Below are 24211 nucleotides of genomic sequence, written 5' to 3'. Positions count from 1 at the left end.
GTAACTGAGATAGTCTTCTTGCATAGTAAACCATCTTGTATATATTACATCTTGTGCTAGATAAATGACCGATTTTTTAAACTTATATGTAGTAAGTTCATACTGAATCTCTTCCACTTGTCTTGGTAGATTCCAGTTTATATTTAAAGACCTCATACACCTCTCTGACTCATTTTGTCAACTTGTTCAGCAGATAAATGCAAGTAAACAGCTCATTTTCCATACGTATAGCTGAAGATATCTCCTACTTATTATTAATTGCTAATGTTTACTCATTGCACTCAAAGGACTGTATTTTTTTTTCTTTTAAACTCATTATTTACACGTTCCTTGCTTATTTTCTTCATATACTTTCCGTGTTCAAATGAACTAATGGTAGTCTTTTTTGTTTTTCCTAAGGCCACCCTGTCATACTGTTCTTGATACTGCCTGTCTGTGTTGCCCTTTTTAATGCATTTGTTGTTGTTGATTAAAATCATAGATTTAAACTGATCAAAAGGGACATAGCATTTAGCTAGGTATCATCTATTTGTACTCCCATCTTTTCTGGATAGTGGAAAATGTACTCCACTCCTTGATAGCTCCAGTGCATCATGTAAGTGTCCTCATTGAACTAGCCGTGATTCCCAGAACTACTCCCTGAGAGATTAAATCTTAATCAGAACCTGTCCCTTTACCACGAAGAAGTGGTTTAAACTGTTGCATTCCACTTGTCTCTCTGGATTCCACTGTGGAGTCCCAGTCCCTAATTAAGAATCTGTCGGGTCCCTCTGGAGTCCTTGTCTTTTCTAATTACTATTAACCTTTTTTATTTGTATTACTAGAGCACATAGAGGTTCCAGTTGGACACTGAAGCCTCTTTGTACTAGGCATCGTATAGACATACAAGAAGACAGCTCCTACTAATGAACTAGTGGGTGTTGGTCTGTGAGAGCAAGAGGATAAAGCAAATACTGGAGAGGAAAATATGTAACCTCTTTATTTCATTGGCTTTATGTACATGTAGCCTACTTCTTATTAAGCAAAGTAAATTTGGAGTGTTACCCTGCTGTAATTTTATTTTGCTTATCCTTTCTCTCTGAAAGAGAGAAGGAAAAATTTGCCATCTTTCAGGCAGACGAGGACTTACCTGCCTGTGGTCTGCTTGCGTTATGTTCTGTTACATTTTGAATGGTCTGTGAGGCCATAAATGTGATCTATGAGAGAGAGGTCAGTCTCCTGAGCTTCCTATAACTGTATGTAAAGGATGTCATATAAGTATGATTTTAGCATGGGCTTGGCCTGCGTGATTGCACTTTGAGATTCTCTCAGGGGGGCTGAGTTTGTTACTCGGGTCCCCCACTGTGTTTCTCAGCCATCTGTAGGAGAAGGTTGCCAGGATCACATTAAGATTTTCTAGATAAATAACTTCATGGGTTTGCTTCTTTTTATGGGATCGTTAATACTTTAAATTTCTAGCAGGATACAAATGCTAATATATTTTTAAATTCTTTACCCATATGCTTCTGTCTCCTGTTAGATAAAAATGCCACTGTAGCCACAGAGCTGAGAAAACATAGCCTGTTTCTTGCATTGCCCCTGAAGCCTTTTCCCTCGTTTTATGAGAGAAAAAAATTCTAAAGATTTACTGTAACTTATTCTTTTGAGGGAAGATGATTTTTAACTGGAATCATGCATTAGAGTGCTGGTCAGGCTGATCAGTGCTGGTCATGGACGTATATTTGGCACGCATTTTAAACTTCCAGACCTGACAGAGGACATTTTGCAGGGTTTGGGTTTTCTTTGCTTGTTGTTTCTTTAATCTTTAATTGGAAGTTTTTGCCCTCCTCTAATGAGATGTCCCTCTTACACCATCCCCCACCCCCATTTTTTTTTTTTTTTTGGCCTATGTCCAGGTGTGGTGCAGTCTTTTATGAATTATGTGCAGTCACTTATGAGGTAGTAATACATATATCTGGGTTTCTTACAATAAGTGGGTTCTGTGCTTAAGGTATTGGGGACTTTGGCCATGAAGAATGTTTATGTGGATTATGTTACAAGACAAGACATTTGTTTCTTTATAGAGAAATCTAGATTTACTGTGATTTCTTGTTAGAAATTATTCTGGTTTTGAATGTAGAAGTAATTTTAACGTGGCTCAGAATGAAGAGGCCTTGATGAATGATGCTGGCATGGTTGACAAAGCTTCAGATTTCTTACTAGAAATAAGAAGTAAATTAATAGAGTAACTAAAATGTATAACAAGCAAGAGGGATGAAGCTCATGTTTCCAGGAGGGTTCTCTCACCGACTGGGTATCCTTTCCAAACTTACTGAATTTCTCTTTTGGGCTGTTGTACTCACACAGGACTTCTTTGCCATTCCCTTTATATTTTAGTGTAGTAAAAGGGTTATTCTTAACCCACAATGGTTTATCATAGTACTGAATAATTTGAGGAGTTTAGGGTGTGTGTGTGTTTGGGCTTGCCTGAAGAAAGGAAAATTCCTCAACTCATATTGCTACCAAATTCCTTGCATTACAAAATAGTGGCTTTCATTTAAAACTCAACTGAATTTTGTGTTTAGAAAATGAGAGTGACTTGTGTTTTAAATTTCTTTGTACCAGGTTCACCCTGTCATGCTGTTGCATTTGTTAATTTTTGTGGTATCATGGGGTCAGAGGTACCTTTGATACTGCATAGAGGTGTGGGAAGGCACTACCGTGGTTTCAGCTTGAAACAATGTTTGGAGTCAACCTGATGCGAAGTTCCCAGTGCTATGCAGGTAGATCATGCTTGTGAGTTTATCTAGCCTTGACATATGTGTGCGTTTAACAAAACTTCCTTCCGAGTGTAACGCATAATCGAAGGACTTGATGCCGTGTGTTGCCACCGTAGCTTCCAGCGACTTGCAGTACATTTTTGTGCTAGGCTTTCCCTTCCTAGCGGGAGGTGTCCAGGGCTGCAGGTCTGCTCTACCTCTCATAAACTACTTCATAGAAATCAATGAATTTATTCTGAAAGGACGCTTACGTGCACACAGGATTTGAGTTAAGCTGTGCTAAGTTAAGCTACAGCCCTGGAACCCATGGGGCTGGGTGTTTTTCCGTGGAAGGTCTACAGTTTCAGGGTAGAGGTTGAAGGCAGTGTGAATGCCACTGCATTGCCAAAACCTGTTTTCTCTTTAAGTTGGGTCATGGTTCTCTCCTCTTTGTGAAGTTGATTTTCCTCTAGGGTAAGAAGAGACTGAAGCTGTTTAATAAACTACAGGTAAACAAATCTCGTTAACATCGGACCCTCCAATCGGTAGATGATTAACTCTGAGGACTGATGTTTTTCCACCGAGGCCTTTTGGGGCATTTCTGATGTACACCCTTGTTAGAAACCCCATACTTACGGGTGAACCGAAGTCAAAACGGGGGGGGCACCGGCAGCCCCACAAACGACAGGGCTCACCGGCGACGCGGGCCTTTCGCCCGTGCACCCTCAGTGCGTGCAGCGGGCCGGGTGGGCCCCGTGCCGAGGGAGGGGGGCCCGCACGGCCCCCCGGCCACCTCGCCCTGCCGCCCGGACCCTCAATGGCAATGGGGCGCGGCTGCGATTATTTAAAAATTATTTAAAAACACCAAGCGGCGAGGCCTGGGGGCACATCCACGGGGGCTCCCCGCCCTCCCCCCGCCGGCCGCGCCTGCCTCTGCAGCCGGGGCGGGGCCGGGGCGGGCCGGGCCGCGCCTCCCTCCTCCCCCGCCCGGGGCCCGCCCGGGGCCGCGCCTGGCCGGGGCACCCCTGCCCGCGCTCCTGCCCGCCGCCCCCTGCCCTCGCACGCCATTTCCTGTGCTCCGTGTTTACTTCCCGGTTCAACCCCTTCACTGGGAGCGATTGGTGCCGCCGCCTGCGGAGGGAGCGGGAGGTGAGGGGAGCGGCGGGGCGGGGGAGCGCCGTGCCGGTCTGCGCCGGTCTCCGCGCTCAGCCTCCGCCTCTTCTCTTGCAGGTGTACCCGGAGCCGCGGACGGAGGGCGAGTGCCTGAGCAACATCCGCGAGTTCCTGCGGGGCTGCGGTGCCTCCCTCCGCCTGGAGGTGAGTCGGGGCGGGGGCAGGCGGCGCCGGGAGGGGGGTGCCCGGCCCGGTCCCCGGGGGCGTCTGCGGGGGGTTCTCTGCCTCCCTCTGCCCGCCGGGCGCCGCGGGAGGCGGCGCTGCCCTCCCTTTGTGCCCGGGGACGTGGGGGCGGCCGGTGGCGGGCGCCTGACAAGATGGTGGCGGCCGCCCCTCCCCTGGCTGCGGGCCCGGGGGGCGGCGGGGGGCGCCGCCGCTGCCCGCCTGGGGCTGCCTCCGCGGCCTCTCCGCTGCCCACCGATGGGTTTCGGGGGCGGCTGCGCCCCGGCCGGGCCTCCGTCGCCGGGCGATGCCTCGGCTGGGCTGGGCTGGCTCGGCTTGGCTTGCTGGCGGCGTGAGTGTAAAACGTGCTGCACGGCGTGGAAGGGGCACCCAGGGCCTCGCCTCTCCTCGCCGAGCGCTGGGGGAGGGCGCGCCCCGTCCCCGTCCCCCCGGTCGGTGTGCAGCGGGGCTCCCTGTGCCGGGGACGGGGAGGCGCGCTCGCCTGGCTCCGCTGCGGGTAAAACCTTTGGGTTTCTGTGCCAGTGGATTCTTGATAATAACGTTTAAATTATATAGGATTTATTCGTGCAACCGCTTCTGAAGCGCTGGAGCTCGCTTACACAAATTAACTTGGTAACAGCCAAATGAAATACTAATTAAAGAAAATGGCAGGTGCTGTTTCTTCTATTTAAATTTACGTTACATAAAAGCCCAGCAAACTACCATCTTTTCCACACATGCGTTCACAGCGTTGCAGATTAGGAAGCCATATATTACCGGTATATTTAGCTATAACAAGTACATACTGCTGTCGAGTTTACTTGATGTTTGTGTGTGGGAAGGAACTGATGCGCTTAAGAACAGGTTCCAGTTTCTCTGCATTGGAAAGTGAGAGGTATTGTAATTTCGGTTCTCGGAGGTGTATTTTGGGTGCAAAAAATTGTTTCTAGTGTTTCTGAACTTAAATTAGTCAAGTGTTGCTTTAGTTCTCAGGTTCTTACAGTACCTTTGGTCTTGCCTGTGATTTTTGCCTGGCAGTAACAGAATATTATTAAAAAGACTGATGGCTTTCCTGAGGCCTCTAAACATTAATGAAATTAATGATACTTACAGGACTTGCATTTAATCTTGGGTTTTGTCATGGGGAAAGATGGAAATTAAGACAGCTTTCAGTGTTGTTCCTTGTGAAATAAGATCTCACATTTTTACCTGCCTTTCTCCCCGTGCCCGCCCTGCCCCCCCCCCCCCAAATAGAGAATCTTTTAGGGTTTGTTGGGAGAACAAGCAAATTAAGTTACCAAATACTTAGAAACCAAGTTCTGGGGTGAACTGTGTGTTATGTCAAGCATTCTTTTTTGCCTTAAAGCCACTGTCACTCCATTTGTCTTTTCTAAGGCTATGTTAAGTTTTTGATGCTTTGAACGTCCATGTGTGAGAGCTGATCTAAAATCTGGGTAGTAGACATGCATAAGCTAGAGAGAGCTGGGGAGGGAGGCACTTCAAATAAGTCATCAAGTACTGCAAATCTTAAACCAAAGGGGGGAGGCGGAATACCATTAATAACCCCCTCTCCCCCCCCCCCCCCCCCCCCCCTCCGGACTACTTACATCAGGTCAGTCACTAAGATTGAAGTTTTTGGAGTTGTGACAGGCTGGGAGTAGTTGCAGCATTGCAGTTTTATGTCTCTTTTGTAGTGGCAGAAAACTTTTGTCAGTTCTTTTCCTTGGAGTGACAAGAAAATGAAGAAAAATGATTAAAAGAAAAGACAATTCAGGTCTTATTTGCAGAGCCTGAATATTTTTGGGCATGGTCAAATTGTTAATCTGGCCTCAGGGGCTTCTCAGCAAGATTGCCGGAAACTCCTTTCTTACGTGGAGGTAACTGGCTGTAGTAGCTTCCAGCTCAGCATGTTGGGACAGGAATTACTCCTGAGGTACCAGAAGAGTTCAGAGGCTGCTGGTAGGAAGGAGCATAAATGCTTGAGCTTATGGAGCCTCTCGTGTGTGTATTTATGGCTTGTACCCTGGCCATTCCCTGTTGTTTTCTCATTAATTTTTCCAACCCCCTAGCTGTGGTCAAAGATGAGAGTCATAGCAACCCGGATTCAACCAGTGAGTAGCTGGCAGGGGCCTATCGGTCATCTGCTGATCCTGGGCTCTTTCTCCCGTCTCCTTTAACAAGGTGTGAGTCAGCCCTCCTGAATCTTTGCCTTCCTCACTGTGGGAACTGGGGAGATGCCATAGCTCCTCTGTGCAGTGTTTATGTAATGTTTCCTTAGTTATGATCAGGTTTAGCAATTGCATTGAGCAAAGAATGTGAAGAGCGTCTCTGGAATCAGTGAAGGGGAGATTTTCAGAGAGGGCAGATTATTAGGTAATAAAGGGTTAATGGTGAGTATAAATATTTGTCAAAGTGGTGGATGTGTATGTGATACCTTAAAAAGTAGAAACTTTTGGATAATACAGGTATTTTAGGAAGCTCTGGAGTGGTGTAGGGAGGTGTGACGCTGTGTGCACAACTGTGGTGTTTTTCCTAAGAAGTGTTCCACAATATGGAGTTTAGCGTGGCTCTACAAGGGGTACATTTTAGCCTGACGTTGAATCTGAGTTTTATGTACCTGGGTTAGGTGATTTCTCTGTATGTAATTTTATGAGTGTGGTAAAAACATGGTGCTAGTTTGGTTAGCCTAAGTTCAGCATTGCACAAGCATTTTTTTGTTCCTAAACCTGAACTCATCTTGGAAGTAATAGTTTTGTAAAAATACAGTTCTATCAGAACTCCTTGCCTTGCTGGAGCTCTGTATGGTTCCAGCTGTGGAGACTTCATTACAGCATGTTTGAGAACTTGGTAAACTGCTGTGGCTAATGAAAAGTTACACAGCAGTAGATGGCTTCTTTGAGATGCTTTCATCTGTGGTGTCCTTTTTTTAGAGGACATAATGACTATTGTCTTCATACCCTAAAAATAAGGAATGGAGGTGAGAAACTTTGTTGATTTAGAAATGTTCTGGTGTCTGAAAGCTGTTCTTATCTTCCTCTTACTTTCAAGCAAGTTTGGGCTATCGGGCAGATAACAGGAACTTAAAATATCCTTCCTGATTATCTAATAAGAATTGCAATTCCTCAAAGGAAACCAGTGGCTCCTATGCCACATGCCCTCAGTATTTTTTGATGTTTAAGTGTTACAGAACAAAGAGAGTACTTAATCTGGAATGTGCAGCAATCCTTTGTAGGATGAAGTCTGGGTTGGTAAAGCAGAGCAAGCATCGAGAAATAACCAGAAGAACGTTCTGCAAGTATTGATTTTAATTATTTTTTAATACAGATTTTTGTATGCAGGTATAAAGAGCTGAGACCTCTTAATGAAAAAAAAAAAAAATGTTCCTAGGACCTCAACCAGGGACTGAATTTGCAACTTCAAGTTGTTTTTTCCTGTGTAGAATCTGTTAGTGTTTGCTTAGAAAAAACTACTCGACACAACTATTCTACTTTGAAGCTTCACTGTCTATGTTGAATGTCTATGTAGACAAAGAGACTATAGACTAGCTGCCTATATTGTCAGTTCACAAATTAATGTGCACTTTTTTCTTAGACGTAGGCTATTTGCCATATACTGCTCTTGCCATTTCTGCTTTAAAGGTTGTTTTCCCCCACAGTTTTGTCTTTGGTTGGGAAAACATTTAACTGTACTCCCTTCTGAGAGGAATGACCTGGTTTTTCAAAGCAGGGTCCTAGACAGTTTCTTGATATAGAAGAATATAGGTGAATATGTATAATTGAGATGCAACTCACTGCAGGTGTAAAGTATCTTCCAAAGAAGTCTGGCAAAAGGGACAGTAATGAGAAGGTGATGGTCACAGTGCATTTGTTCTTGTCTTAGCCCCAGTAAGTTTTGCTGCAATGATTATCTTGTACCTGTGTCATGTTTCTTGAGTTTTGTTCTCTTTGAAAGGAGTTTCAGCTTCCTGAGTATAATGCAGTCTTTCGCCATTCTTTGACCAGAGCTGCTTGACATCTTGCAGGGCTAAAAAGAAACCCTGGAGAAATCACTGTGTAGTTCAACAGCAGAGAAGTTTGTTTGTGGAGCAGTTAAATGTAGAATAATAAGCAAGAATAATAAACAGGTTAAAAGAAAACCATGTTTGTGCCTTATTGTTTAAAGGGCAGAATGCTTAGTACATTCTGTGAAGAATACCAAGCTCTACATGATCAAAGTCCGTGAGTAGTGTCTTGCAGCATTTTTCTGCAGACTTTTGTCAAATGGACAATTAATGCCTGCTTATCTGCAAGTACCTAATGTTAACAGGTTTTTTGAGCTCAAAAATTTTGTATTTCTGACTTATATATTGATAGGAAAGATGGTAACTGGCTAGTGGAAAAAGATAGACAAGCCATGCATCTGAGAACCTTTTCCCTACCTGCCAAGAGACCTGCGTGCCTCTGGGATTCAGGATGGTCATTTTGTTACAGAGGCAGCAATGCCAAAACCAGGGTTTTATTTCCACAGCAAGCTAACTGTAGAAGAAATCAAGTAAACCCGGCAGTCTTATGTTGTCTAGGAAGATCTTGTGTCTGTTTGTTATTAAATCTCTTGTACAAGGATTTGCTCTTAAGGTTCAGAACACTGTATGCAAATTTTGGAAATAAAATTCATAGCTCTCGAGATTTAATCAAGATATACAAATGTCTATAAATGTCTATTGTACTGCTCTAGCCTTGGGGAAAAGTTTGTAAGGGGTCCCATTGTCATTCTGTTAGGCCGTATAATCCTTTGGGAGCAAGCTTGCATGTCTGTTTTCTTCCCTCACACCCACTCCTGCCGTAGCAGTGCATCTATTAGGTGATGCTCCTGTTTTTCTGTGCCTTGCATGCTGCTTCAGATAATTATGGCCACAATCCTACTACCATTGTGGCCTTAGAAAGGTATTCTGCAGGTTGGCTTTTGAAGACCTATTTGTACAAGGAAGGTGTAGAGCTAAGCTACTAGCATGGATGAACTTAGTTGATGTCTGTTAAGCCATGGTGGCTACAAACTTTGACTAGAAGGCACCCTACTGCATGGTACACCTTGCACAAAACCCTTCTGTTTGCACAGGAGTAGTACTCTGAATTACGTCTGTTAGTGAATCAGGAATGACTAAGGTTCTGGTACTGAAGAGCTTTAGGCCAATCTTATGATAATACAGGAATTCAATCATCCACCTACTGCTCTCAGCCCTTGTTTAGACTATTGTCTATGTATTGTCAAGAACAATATTTTCTTTAGATTTGCTCTTGGTTTTATTTCAACAGAAAGTCTTTCTAACCAGGAAGCTGAGCTGCCAAGTTCCGTGGCCGAACGCCTTCACGATTCTTTTTTGTAAATATTTTCCACAATTTTGATGTTTTAAAGTTACCATTCTTTGCTTACAGACCACACATTGGAAAGTTTTATTTGGAGGCTGAGATCTTACTGGCAGACTTTTTCCAAAAGGGAAAAATTGTCCAAGAAAGTTACTTGTTTTGTTAAAGATACACCTACTGTATTCTTCCCTCTTGATTTCCACTTGTTTGCAAAACTACTCTGAACAGATCTGTACCAGAGAATACTTACAGCGAAGCGCAGTGCATCACTGCAACTAGTCTTGTACATACTGAACATATTTGCATGTAACAGAAAAGCACAACCTGACTTGCATGATTGGAAGGCCACATTAGCACATCTTGGAACCTTTCTAAGACAGGAAGGTTAAACAATTATTTGTTACTTTTGTAGAATAGCTTCTCTTTACTATGAGTAGGATTCTTATGCACAAAATAGGACAGAGACCATGTTTTGTATGTTGAACCATTCTTTGTATTCCCATTGAGGAGAAGCCGTTGAGTACTATTTTAACGGTGTCTTATGAATAGAATGGTGGAAAAGTAGTTGTCTTTTTTTTTTTTAAGGTCAAACCAGTTCCTCATCTCATATACCATTCATGCATAGTGTCATGGTAGCTGAGGAAGTGACACAGAGAGGCAGGAACATACAGTGTTGGACAGGGAGGAGTGGTAGTACCAGAAGCTATTACTGTTTTATTCAGTAAAACAGTCTAAAACACAAATGTGTGTGGCAGCATTTCAGCTCCTTACACTGAATAGATACACCTGTATCTATGAAAGGATACACCTTATCCCTGCTCAATTAAACCTTCCTTCTCTTCCCATGAGAATTTATTTCTTGTGGCTCTGCTAAGCTTACTGCATCACCACTAGTGTGGTATTGTGCTATCACTTCTTGACTAAACTGACTCCAGTGCCTTTCATTTAATAGGAAGAACGGATCTTCTTACTGGGGTACATGTTCAAAAGCACCTGATATTGAATAATTTGGGAAAAAAAAGGGCTAGCAAATAATAGAAGTGGATTACAAATGTGTGCTTTGTAAGGAGTACTGTAACAAACATGGTTGGGGAATGAGCTAGGGGTTTTTTAGGCTACTTGAGGGCTGTATTCAACATCTCCCAAGTGAAAAAATAACTTGGAAATGTTGAATTGGACCATAAACATTTTAATTCCTGCAGTCTTTTTTGTGTTGTATGCTAATGTGATAACTCTGCACACAAAAATACAAGAATCTGACTGGCATGGTGGATCTACCACAGGTGCAGATCCATTTGCTTTTGCTGCATGGACCATATGTGAGGGTGGGTCCAGCATGTCAAAATACATCCAAAATGTGTCAGTCATGTCTTGGAGGTCAGTATGTACAAGGCAAGTTGCAGTGACATGCTGTTCTGTGCTGTAAATATCTAGTTCTGATTTTGGCTGGGATAGAGTTAATCTTCTTTCTGGTAAGTAGCACAGTGCTGTTTTGGATTCAGGATGAGAATGATGTTGATAGCTTAAGAACTGCTCAGCAACAACTAAAACATCAGTGTGTTAAGTCAAGGATTTCTCAGCTTCTCATACTGCCAAGCCAGTGAGGAGGCTGGGGGGGGGGGGCACAAGAAGCTGGGAGGGGACACAGCCAGGACAGCTGACCAACTGACCAAAGGGATATCCCATACCATATGACATCATGCTGAACAATAAAACTGGGGGGTGGTGGCCTGCTGCTCGGGGGCTGCTGCTGGCTGGGGCATCGGCCAGTGAGTGGTGAGCAATTGCTCAAATATACTTATTTTGTATATTCTTTTATTATTATCATTTCCCCTTTCTTTTCTGTTCTATTAAACTGTCTTGACCCATGAGTTTTACCTTTTTTCTGATTCTCTCCCCCATCTCACTGGGGACAAGTGAGTGAACAGCTGTGTGGTGTTTAGCTGCCTGCTGGGTTAAACCATGGCACCAATATAGATCTGTTCAGAGTAGTTTTGCGAATGAGTTGCTCTGTGGTTTGGGAGAGGCTTCTATGTTACTGCTTCATTTGTGGTGTTCATTTGGATCTTAAGATTAAAATGAACCTTCATGTAACAATTAAAATGTATTGCACTATTAATCTAAAATGCACAGAAGATTTCAGCATTGTACTCTCATGCTCAAATACAGCTCTAACTTTTCACAAAAAGGCTTCAGTGCTGATTTGATAAAGAGGAGTTACCATGTGAGGGGAAAGCATGGAAACTGGGAGAATTGGGAGGAAAGGATGGGTAGAGAGGGCTGAAGGGGAGGAGGGTTTTGGGCAGAGCTTCTGAGTCCCTGAGGGGGGAAAAAAAGGACTAGAAGCTGCTTGCTGATTTAAGCTGTTCTTCTGACTTGCCAAAGGAGTTCATGTTCTCCAATTTCTTTAGTCCTTTCCTGCCCTCCAGCACTTTGGTGTGAAGCACTGTGAGGAAGGGCTCAGCTGCTGGCTTTATGAAGGGTGAGAGCTGTGGGAGGGGCTTCTGATTAGCCCTGAGCTAGGAGCTAGCTGTGCAGGGGTGGTGGGGATGCCAGGGGTGAAGACAGCTCTTGAGAGGAGAGCAGGTGAGCTGCTCCATTCTTCCCAGCAAGAGAGTGACAGCAGGTACAGTAGGCTGGGTGGTGAGATGGGAGTGAAGATGGCATCTGGGCAGTGTTGCACCTGCTGTGAGGTGAGTGCTGAGCAGTGAAGTGTGTTTCAGAGAGACAGGTCTGAGTACATGTCAGGAACTGCCTGTCTTTTTCCTTTACAGAGGATGGCTATGGTCTTGCTAGTTGCTGTTGTGGTTTTTATGAATGACTTCATAAAAGTCTTCAGAAGTCTTGGGACTCCCTCCCCCCCCCTTCTCTTGAATAGTTTTGAAGACTTGTAAGAGACTTTTTTTTTTATCTGGCGAATGTACTGAAAATAGAAATTTAGATAAAGCTTGCACTCCACAACTACGCTTGTGTATACTGAACTCAGTTACCTTGTTAGTAGGTATCAGCTGAATTTCCCAAGCCTTTGTGTGGCAGGGGGAGAACAACAGATCTACACTTACACAGAATGTGTTATAGGTGGTGGTATTCTGTGTGAAGAAGACTTGAGTACCTGCAGATCTAATGACATAGCATTGTATGTTTTTAACATAAAGTTCCTCGTTGCTGAAGTGCATCCTGCAGTATAGGAAATGGTAAGAACTTGGAAAACCTTCTTCTCTTGTAACAGTGACTGCGTTGCACCTCTTTGGCAAGGGAGGAATTCTAGCAGAATGGTTGCTTTCTGAGATGGGAACTGTGCAAAAGAGAGTCCAGCTCTGCGAAACAGGCTGTGGGTTTTGTTTACTGCCACCTCTGCAGAATCTTCTTTTGATTTTACTTGGGACTTAAGAGTCAACGTAAATCACCTCAGTTATGTGAAAATGATGCAATATCAAATGTAGGTCTTCTGTGACTTACTCGGATTTCTTAAATGCTTCCAGCTTTGCAACTGTTCCTGATGTCTGCTTGCATGTAAATACCTTGGTATGTGTCAGAAAAGTGATAAGCACTCTGCTGTGGAGAGGAGGTTTCACCCAAGATAATGTCAATGAGAGGAGAAAAGTGTCTTGCCCCCTTCCTCTAATTGAAAGGAAATAAAATTTTAGAATATGGTAGTTTTTTCCTTTTCCTTTAGGGGAGTTAATCTTATTTTACTGTGTTTGGCTGAGTATGGCTGTTGCATGTTTCAGCTTGAACCTTCTATTTTGCTGTAGTTAACTGTGCTTAGAAGGTTCATCAGATGCTGCGCTGGTCCTGTCAGTGTTACTGAGAGCTGGAGTCTGCCTATGTGGGAAGCATCATGTTTTTTTTCATGCAGCTAGCTTTTCCCAGGTCTTTACATAAAGAAAATTGTAGTGCTGAAAACCTCAGACTCTTGTTACTGAAAGTAAGTTATCTTCAGCTGCGTTGCTTCAGTCCATTGCCTTACCTGTCTGATGAAACTAGCAGGATCTAGCTGGTGGGCAGGTGGGGAGGGAAGCTCAGCTGTGTGGGAAAATGATGTGATGTTTCAGTAGGTGGCAGTCCTTCTCTGAATCGGTCCAGGGCCAGTGGTGAGCCTGATGTCAGGAGGCAGAGAGGAAAAAAAAAAGAGGGAGCAAAGTCTTTCTGTCAGTGCCATCTTGTGGGACAAGAGCAAATAAATATGCGAGCCCGAGCACTGGTGGCTTGGAAAGAAGAGGGGTGTCCCTTCTGGTGCGGAGTGGTTTGCCTGCCTGGTGTCCCGAGGTGGCTTTGTCCGGCTGGCAGCCTTTGCTGGGAGGAGTGGGGGGAGCCTGTCTGGGCAGCACAGCAGCAGCCCTTGTTGCTTGTGGGGCCAGCAGGGAGGGGGCGAGGTGTGCTCGGAGCATCCTATGCTTCCGGAAGGGCTGGGGCTAGAGGCTCATGCTTAGCAGATGAAATCCTGATTGATCCTTGTACCCCTGCACTTCGACTGTTGTGTGCAGTGTTGCACTGTTTCATCATCCAGTTGGCTGTGCTTCTTTGAATGGAGTGTTAAAACCTAAAGTAGCAGTTGCTTTGTGTCTGATTTAGAAACAAAACATTAAAAACTGAGCCAAGCCCCTGTTTCAATGCAAATCCTCAATGCTGCTTGCTTTACCTGCTCTATGAAAGGTAGAGTGCAGTAGTGCAACTGCCTAAGATACTCCATTTAATATAGGGAATTAGATAATATAGAAATAATAAAGGGAAAAACAGAGGTGGGGGGACACAAGAAACAAATACGTGCCATTACGGGCTTGTGTACTTCCTGTTTCTGAAGGCCACCTTCACAGATCTCTCCTGACAGTGCTTAGTGATTTTTAATATATATGTATATATATGTCATTTTTATTCCCCTGCCTCCCATTGTATTTTCTACCCCCTACCCCCTGACTTGTTTTCCTTAAGGAAGAGGGAGCATGAGAGTGGTTATCAGAGAGAGGACTAGTGGTTAGTGAGAACGTGGTGATGACATGCTTAATAGTTTTTTCCAGATATATACTTGTCAAATATCTTGTGAAATTCCTACCTGATCAAGTCCTCTGCTTGATGTCCGTTCTTGCTTCACAAAAACGCCTAGGTTGTTTTGCATGACAATTTTAGGAAATTATTAGCTGGAAGTGGCAGCAAAAGCAGTGGATCTTGTTCTCTTAGGCTGGTACTGCTGAAAACCAAACTATTGCCCTAGCCTTAATTAAATTATCCCTCCCCCCCCCTTTTTTTTTTTTTTGCACCCTCTTCTCCCATCTCTCCAAAATGGGTTGTAACAGGTTTGATTCCTTCATGCAGGTCACTCAGCAGGTGAATGGAAGGGGGAGTGGAGTGTGAGTGGCATTCTTCTTTTAATGGCATCTGCGATGTTGGAGCAAACTACATAGTCCTGAATTTTTAGGGTGATTTAAGTGAGCTGAGATTTGTCTAAATAGGGCTCTGGTCTCTGTGCTGATGGCACTAACACTTTTTTTTTTCTTCTTTTTTTCCATCAAGTTCCCCTCTGAGAAATTTTAAGAATGGGGACTCTGGATGTCCCGGGGCAGGGTTTGAGTGCAGGTTAAAATACTTTCCTCTTGCCCATCTGCCTGGCAGTGACTGAGCATGGTGGAGCAGGGCTTTCACGGGTGTTGAGCAGCTTTGCGCATAGCTGTGTGCTGGGCAGCTTCCTCTGAAGCCAGGAAAATGAAGTTGAATTGAAACAACACAAAAATATTTGATGGTGAGATTATTGGTGGTGCAGTGTAACATTTACTGGTGGTGAATTTGAGTAACAAAGGGAGCCAGTTTAACTGGTTGCTGCTGCCAGAAGAGGAGGTCTGCTCCCACTTCTGCTTTGCCATGGCATCCTTCCCTGCCATGGCCATTTAGTCTTGTGCTGGTTTTCACATTTGCCATCTAGCTGAGTAAATACACAAAAATCCAACCTCTTCCTTCCCAGCCCTCTCAAAAGAAAAAGGCAAGAGGGAAAAAGAAGAAAACACTCCACCATCAACAACAGAAAATTGTGCTTCCCCCAGGCCCGCTGCTGATGGGATGGTGAGACAGATTGCCTCAGTGCGGGTTCTGAGTGCCGGGACTGATGCAAGGGAGGAGTTAGGGACACCTGTTAGGAGCAGGACTGCTTATTTCAGAACATCTTAATGGAGTTTGAAATCCAGCTCCAATTTTTAAATAATATTTTTTGAGAATCGCATTCATGGGCAATTGCTCAAGCATCTGTTTGTATGTGTGTGGGGTGTGTACGGTTGGTGGGGGAGCCAGAGGAAGTGTTAGGCTGGGGCAGTGCACTGGTTTAGATTAGCATGGGCTGCAATGGAAATATCCGTAGCCAGGTGCCCGCCAATTCTGTGTTTGACTTTCCTTACGACTCTTGACAGCAAGCATTTTTTTTATTTTTTTTTTAATTTTTATTATTTTTTTATTTTTACTTCATCAGTATGAGTTTATGCTGTGTTTCATGTTTATTTCTAATGAAGTTTGAGCAGAAACATCCCTTGCTTTATTTTTTAAATGAATGGCCAGACTCCCAGTTAAATGTTCATTGCTTTGCTGCCAGTCTCTGGTGGGTTAGATTTTTTTTCTTCCAGTGTAACTGATCCCCTGAACTGGGTCAGTGTGGATCAGTTGAGCGACTGTGGGACAAAGGACACAGTGGAGAAAGGAGGGGACTGGGACCTCCTCTTTTGGCAGCAACAACCCAACCTAAAAGAAATACACCTGTACTTACGTTTCAGCTGTAGCACTCTATTCTTCAAATGTTTTGAATTCAGTCAGTCAGTACAAAGCAAAGGGACTGGAAGAGGGGGTGGGATCTCTTTCTCTCCAATGCTGCTGCCCGCCTGCCCCCTGCCCCCCCCCCCCTTGTTCACTTAATGAATAAAAAGGAGGTTTAAGAAAAACATAGTTCCTAATTCTAAAATCTGTTAGCAGAAAGTGCCTAGAAGCAGTTTGTTTTAAATCAGCAGCCATAAATACTTTTTCCTCTTTGATAAATCAACTGGTTTTCCATGCAAAACATGTTGCAGTTTTGCATTTTTTGGTCTTGAATGTTCTGTATGTTTTATTATAGAGTGCCTTCAAAAGGTATACTTTGATTACCACATTTTGTCTAAGAGCAGCCTCATTGAAATCATGACAGTTTATAATTTTTTGTCACTTGATCAAATTCTTTGTTCTCATGCGTGTTGAAAGATTTAAGTGTGTGGAGATAGGATAATCTCCCACTTTTTCTTTTGTTTAGGAAAGTGCTTGAACTACAAATGCGGAGTAGGATATTAATCTATACTAATCTAATCATTACTTGAATAGGCCATTTAAATCCATCCACCCCTCAGGCTTGCGAGCACCTTAAAGTAAATTACAAGAAAATGCATTTTCGTGCCCCTTGCCTTAAGCTAGTTTTTCACCCTGTTGTCACATGAACGTTTTGCAGAAGACTATTTCCATGGGTAAATACAGCTAAAGTACTTGTCAGTGAAACTGAAAGAGCAGTTCTTCATTGTTAAGATACAAAGTTGTAATTAGCTGACTTTGATATTGTAAACTGCTGATAGTTAAATTGACCACATCTAGGTATTATTTATGGCCTAAGTTAATTAGTTGGCATGGAGGGCTCTGCAGTTTTGAAAATGACTGTCAGCTTGTTGATTTCTTTCCTGCCTGTACTTGCTTACTAAGATGGCTTATCTCTTAATTTTTTGTTAATATTCCTTGCTAGAAGTATTTTCATTTTCAAGTGTCAGTGTATAATTCAGAATTAAGTGAAAAATTGTGATTTTATTTATAGCTGTTGTCAGCAAATGTAGTAAGAAAATGTAGATATACCTTTAGAGCAGTCAAAAAAAATATCTCAGATCTCAGGAAAGTACTCTTGAGATAGAAATGAAACAATATTGTAGCTTAAAATGCTGCAGTCTGTTTTTCCTAATTGACACACTCAAGAGTGTGTAATTTGGGATTGTTTTGTATAGATGTAAATAAATCAGTTTTTGTATTAGTTTAGCTTGAAAGTAGCCAAGTGGGGTACTTATCTTTGTATTGTAAAAGCATTTCAGGATCAAAACCACCATGGACTTAACCTCTGCTCACCATGATTTCCTCACATCCATTTTTGTTGTGGGTGCTACTAAGGCTTTGACCAAAGAAAATTGTTACACCAAGGCCAAAAAGCTTTATTGAGCCCACTTTGCATATGCACTGTGAAAACGGGTAATTGCTCGGTTTTCTGTAGGAACCTTGCCTGATTTCAACTGGAATTCAGTGCTCTTCTGTTGTTCACTGGATGGTCTTGGGCTTTTCTTGGATATTATTTCAGTCTTAGTTTAGAGGCAGAGTTTGTGGCTTGTGCATGGATGTTCTGTGGTGCTTTCCACAATAGTGTCAGATATTTATGATTTTTTTTCGTTTGAAGACTATGTATGAAGGAGTGGTATTATCCCCATTTCACAGTGCTTGAGATGCAGGCTAAAGCATCTGTAGTTGACACAGCTCCCGTGGACCTCAGTTGCAGCTGTGAGTGCTAAACATGCCGCAGAGCAGACTGAAGCCAGGCTGTGGTCCTAGGGTAGCTTAAACCTTTGTGGCAGCGCAGCAGCAGCGAGTCATGCTATTACTTGCATGTTCCTTGCCCTTCCCCCTTCTAGCATGGGTGCTTGGCAGACTCTGAGGTGAGATTGTGTGGGGAGATGGGCTGGTAGAAGTAACTCTACTAACCTGCTCTCTTTCCTGCTGAGTTGGCTCACTGTGGAGTTTGGGAGGGAGCTGGGGCTGTCACAAAGTGAGGGGGATAGTTGTGGTGCTGCCTCAGATACATTTAAACACTTTTGTTAAGCTCAGAGCCTTGGTTTTTGAGCAGCTGAGGACACAAGCAACAGATCAACTCACATGAAATGAGATTACTTTTTGTAGCGACATAGCAATGTTGTGGCAGATGAGAGAACTGATTTCTTTGCTGTAGCTGTCAGATGGCTTCACTGTGAGACATGCAGCTTGCTGGCTGCTTACTGTGCCTTCCTGGTACCTGTAGTAAATGACACGGACATCTAAAGGAGTAGGTTTAGTGAGTTTCTGCCTCAGCACTGCCCACCACTGCACCAGCCACTCTGTTTTGCAAACTGAATTTAATTTTGGAACTAAATCACAAACTGGGACCGGTTTTTTTCTGAAGCTGCTTTCAATCCAGGCAAGTGAAATTATTTGCTTGAGTAACTTACAGAATGTGGGGAGTAGGAGGTTGTCTTTGATGGGAGAGATTTTGGGGCCTGGGAGAATGCTTATACAGGCAAGTTTTTCTTTTAAGGCTTTTGATTGATCCCTTGACCCAGCCTTGTCCCTTGTGCTGAATGGGGACAGAGATGTTGAGGGAAATGTTAATAGTTGATTGTTGTACAGTGAATATGCAGATCATTTTCAGGTGATCCTAAACTTAAAAAAAAGGGGGGTGGGGAGGGAAGCTCCCTGTGGCAGCATGCTGATGTGTGGGAGCAGAACTCCCTGCTTAGCTTCTGCACCTGAACTGTCAGTTTATCTGCTAGCCATGGTAAGCTCATGTTTCTTCTTTGTGCCAAGCTGGGAAGAAACGGGTACATTCAACTGCTGCATTTTTGAAGTGTTTGTTTATAGCAGAGGGATGGTGTGATTTGGCTTCTACACCAAGCTCTTGACAACTGTTTCTGTTTCTCCTTCTGCATTCTCCCTTTCTTGTGGGCTTTGTTTTCCCACTTGGGTTTTGAGTCCTGATCTTCCTTTCTGCATGTTCTTACCAGTGATTTGCCTTGCTGTTTCCTCTCTCCTGTTATTCCTAGCCTAACATCAGCTGTCTAGCCCTGATTTCTGAGGTCTCAGAGACAATGTGCTGTCTCTGCTCAAAGAGAAAGGTTTTTTTCTATCTGTTTGTGTTGCTCAGGTCCCTGAAACAGTAGAGAACTACTCTAGCAAAAAAAAAAAATGGGTTGTCTTAGTCTTTATCCAATTCAGTTTGTTACAGTGACAGGGGTGATGGGCTCAAAACCTGGTGGGAAAGGGAGGGTGCAACTTTGGAGCGGAGTGTGGTTAAGGAGGAGTGGGTTTTCATAAGGCTGCAGTTCCTGTAACACTATCCATCCCTTCCCTTCCCTTGCTTTCAGCTCTTGGCTCCTGGACCGCAGCTGAAGTTAGTTCTAGAGGCTTCCTTTTCTAGTCAACAGCAGAAACATCTCCAGAGGATAACCTACAGTGGATGGGATGCATGTCTCTCTAGGGATACAAAAGGAGACAGCATGGACCCAGACATCTGAAAAAGTTTCCTAAAATTAAGTGAAACTTAGTCTTGGCAATGTCATTCTTCCACCTGCAGGTCCTCAGTTCTGGATTTAGCTTCTGTTTCATGGTGTTAGAGTTGGGCAGTTGCTTTCTCTTGGAGGCTCCCTCTTTTGGTGTTAGTGTCTGAACTGTGTTGAGACCTTCACAAAGTGTTCTGCTCTGTGCTTTGCAAATGGACTCCTCTGTGAATCTCTGACATGCTCAGTCTGTCCTAAGTGTGTGTATAGACTAGTTTAAAGAAGAAATGAACAAAACAAAGGGTCTTAAGCTGGTCAAAATTGGGTGAGTTTATTTTACTTTTTTTTTTTTTTGTAGGGGGCGATTTCTGCTACATCTTGGAAAGAAAGTTTGGTGGGGTAGAGCCTTCAAAAATTCTGCTCCAAAGCACGGGGAGCTGAATTGTTTCAAGGTTTGGATTTCCCAAAGTTGAATTCTGGAAAACCTTTTCCCAGTGTCATTTTTGGTAATGACAAGATAGGGAAGTCTGTACGAAATACTGAAAATGATAGTGTGAAGCATGGGGCACATGCACTACATGAAAAAATACCAGTCCAAATGCGTGAAGTTTAGGAAGGCTTAAGAGAAAATAAAAGATCTGGTAATGGAAAGTGTTAGCATTGACAGGGCTACCAGGACCTGGTCCTGCAGACTGCTGATGTGCAGTCAGACATCTACTAGTGTCTGTTGAAGAGACTTGGAACTGTTGGAGTGATGTTGTACTGCCGTGCTTAGCTCTTGAAACAGGGTCTTGGATTGCTTGCTACTGGAAGTCTTGAAGCTGGATTGAATTCCACCTAATTGCTGCCTGTAATTGCTCTGAAGTTTGAGTCTGTCCTTGGTAGTAGTTAAAGCAGGTCTCATCAAGAAATGTCCTCACTGCATACTGAATACTAATTTACCTAGTTTCACTAGGTAAACTACCCAAGTGGAATAATTATATTTTCATGGCAGTCTCTATCCTCAGGTAACTGTGGCGATGCTTAAAGTGAGGTGCATTGAGTTTTGTTTGAAATAATCCTGATTTTAATATTAAGGCAACTTTTTCACCTTTGTACATTTCTTTTGCTTCTGTAGAATATGGAGGCTTTGTAGACCTAGAGAGGACACCTCAGGTGCCCTTCCTGTACGTTAATGAAGGGTATGAAATCATAACAGCAAACCTTCCTCCTTTGTTTTCCTGCCTTTTTAAAACAGTCTTTCCAAGGGAATTTATGCAAGCAGACGCAGCCAGCCTTTTGAGGCAGTGAACTATGGCTTGTTTGACAGTCGGAGAAGTTCTTGCTTGAGCAGCTTGGAGAGAGCACAGTTGCTCACCTGTTCTCTTGGCTTGAAAGAGATTTGGACAGAATGCCTTGGCCAATAGTTGGGGCAGCAGGGTGGCACTGGGAGGGAGACAGCCTTGTGTTGGAAGCCACAACAGCTTTACATAGGACTGTGTAGGCTAAATTGTTTGGAAAGCACTAGGATCATGGAGTTTAAGGTTGAGTTGCCATGAAGTAGAACATGCATTGCTTTGTTAAGATTTGGACGTTATGTTGTGGCTTTACTTGAGGAATGTTGAAGTAACTCCACTTTAACAAGATGGCTTGAAGTTAAAGGTTATGGTGTGGATGTCTGTCTGGAAGGAGCTGCTTTTGTAGCAGGTAAAAAAAGGTATTGTGGAAGCTACTGCTGCATGCTTTAAGAGCGATCTTCATAGTTTTAGGGTACTCAGACAATAAATACAGCTAACTGTGTTGCAGGGCACTAAATACAAGGAGCATGTACTATTCATGTATTGCTTTATCAGCTGTGTGATATTGTACAGACTGGCATGTTACCCAAAATAAGGCAGGCTATTCTAGAAGCCTTGCAAAGGCTTGCGTAATGCAAATTGGGCTTGACAGACTGATTGTACAAAGTGTTTTCAGTCTGCTATTAAAAACAGATTTTCCTATTGCTTTTTGTTAGCCTTGCATTATGTTTCTTGCAATGTATCTCAAAGAGTTTCTTATCTGTAGAAGAACTTACATTTTTTGGTGGGGAATACAAGTCACCTTTCTGTGTTATCTTTAGGGGAGACAACATTGCTTGCAGCACCAACTTTCTGAGACAAGTTTGCTGGAGTTTTTTAAGTAATTCTGCTTTGTTCGAATGTCTGTTTCCTAAATGCTTCTGGTGCATGCTGTTGAATTTCAACTTGCTTCTAGAACAGCACATCTTACTCCGTTATCCATATATGATGTGATGCCTGCTTTTGCCGTGTGCAGAGCACGTCAGTGGGTTTTCTGTGTGTACTGAACTCCTCTGAGGCAGGATCTTTATGATCACTGTCCTAGTTTCTGCTTTTAATGCACAACCTCTTATTTTTCTATTTCTTTTATTTAGTTGGGAACTTTATGCTGCATCGGCATTTTCTATGTTAATATAACGGTATATTTTGCAAACTTCATCTTTCATAGAAGTCAGGTTTCCAGTGCAGTATGAATCTGGTAATAACATGATATCTACTCTGATCTCGTAGCTAAAACGCTGAGGTCTTAAGGCTGGTGCTAATCACATCCCTGACCTCAGCAGGAGTTTCACATGGTTTTTTGGGGGCTGTTATAATGGAGATCACAATCTGGAGGGGGGTTTATATGTGCTCTGACTCTGGCTTATTCTGTGACTTGAGCTAAATGCTAGTATTATAGCCATTTATGCCTTTACAGTGACATCTATGGTGAATTGTGTTTCTGAGGATGCTGTAGCTCCACGTGGTTTGACTGGTATCTTTTCTTCTTAAAATGTTATGTAAGTGACAGTTTCTGTTTTAAGTGCTTCCCTGTAGGTGCTTCAGTTACATTTGAAGCCTCATCCTTAACTTGGCACACTGAACTTTGCCGTCTGTGAAAATCATGAGCCTCCCGTAGAAGTCCCATTAGTATCAGTTGTCTCAACACCACAGCATCAACTGTGAAGACTGGTCAGTGTAATAATACGTAGCTCATTCATCTAGTCTGAAGCTGATTTTTGTGGTATTTAAATAGCAAACACTATGCGTGTGTGTGTGTTAACTGCGCATGTTAATATACCATGTGAAATTTTGGTAACAAAATGTTTTTGCTGTCCTGTGGCATAACTATAACATTGGTGTAGTGATACATGGAGCTGTTTCTTCTTGCTCATCTCCTTGCTGTCCTTTAAACCCAGACATAATTACTAGCTGATTTTGAAGTGGTACAAAGTTCACTTTGGTGTTTTAAGTGGTGCATTTAGTGAGATTAGTGTTCGTGTTTGCATCCCTTAATGGTGAATATGGTTTGTTGCACATCTGCTGTAGCTGTGGGCTGCCTTTGTGAAGGGAAATCCCGATAGTCCAGACTTAGGCACAGTCTTACCACTTCCCTGGTATCTACAGACTGTGCAGTTGCAGTGAGTTGTTTCAGTGAGCTGATAGTATGCAAAGACTAAGGCTGAATAGCTTTCTGTAGCTGAACTGACTTGCCCCTTGATTGCCCTGTCGCCAGATCCCACACTGGGGAGGTGTGTGAGGTATATCTGGGAGGTGTTGAGTCAGCATTGCCCCTTTGGGTAACAGGGTGTAGATGCACTGACCTAGGTAAAATGTTTTCTCAAATTTCTGTAAGGTGATATGTATCATGATAATATTTCTGCATCTTCCAATATGACTATTCAATTGCTTAGTTTTAAAATCCTGTATTCATGGTAAAATGAAGTCTGATACGTGGTTTCGAGAATTTGGGGAATAAAGGCTATTGCTGCTCAGGCAGTATTTTACGGAGGGGTTTTCTCTAGTGACTGAGTTAACGCGACGACCTTTTTTTGCTTAACTTGGCTTTGGAGATTAAAAACATAGGAATGGTTTTGCTGTCTTTAATGACCTAAGGATGACTATGCAAGTTCGGATCAAAGGTCTGCTTTCTTTGTTATCCTGTGAGATAAAGATCTGTAATAGATGCCCAGTAAAAAGGTATATAAAAAAAAAAAGGTGAAAATACAGCATGATAGCTCTATTAAATCTTAGTAGCTTCTGACAGTCCATAGCTGAGGAGTTTCTTGAGGTGTCGGGGACAGTATCTCTATCACTGTGTATTTAACAGCTCAATGGACCTCCTTTTGTGGCGCCTTTTTAAAAAAATAGCTTTCCCAAGCTATTTTGAGCTTTTTTTACCTTCACAGCATCCTATGGCAGTAAGTTCTTTCATTAAATTATGCATTTTATAAAAACTTCCTTTTGTTTGTTCAGCTGCTGCATCTGGTGGCAGTGGCTGACTTTGTTCTTATGTTACAGATCTCCCTGCTGTATGTGACTTCATATGGCACTGGTATACTTTGCTACATCCCATCTCATTCAGAGATGAACACTTTTAGTTTATTTACTCTTCCCTTGTATGAAAACTGTTGCATTAATTTAGTTTGTTTAAACAGCTTTCTTGTTATACCTTGTATCCTTTCCTGTTTTATAGTATCATTATTGTGGTGGATCAGAGTCATATT

General features: G+C 43.0%; 1 protein-coding gene across 5 annotated transcripts in view; it reads left to right on the top strand.

Annotated features, from left to right (window-relative positions):
* The window catches only part of ARHGEF7 (Rho guanine nucleotide exchange factor 7), a 125893-nt gene that overhangs the window by 10848 nt on the left and 90834 nt on the right, over window positions 1-24211 (top strand). For 4 of the 5 annotated variants that reach the window (XM_055801756.1, XM_055801758.1, XM_055801755.1 and 1 more), the window contains exon 2: window positions 3969-4055. In XM_055801756.1, the coding sequence (XP_055657731.1) occupies window positions 3969-4055 (87 nt within the window). Of the gene's footprint in view, window positions 1-3735; window positions 3888-3968; window positions 4056-24211 lie in introns of those variants that run through there. The other variant, XM_055801759.1, reaches the window with a different exon arrangement.

Source organism: Falco peregrinus, chromosome 4, assembly GCF_023634155.1.
Source record: "Falco peregrinus isolate bFalPer1 chromosome 4, bFalPer1.pri, whole genome shotgun sequence".
NCBI lineage: Eukaryota > Metazoa > Chordata > Aves > Falconiformes > Falconidae > Falco > Falco peregrinus.
Note: the sequence above shows the minus strand (reverse complement) of the source record. Positions and strands in the feature narration are given on the sequence as shown.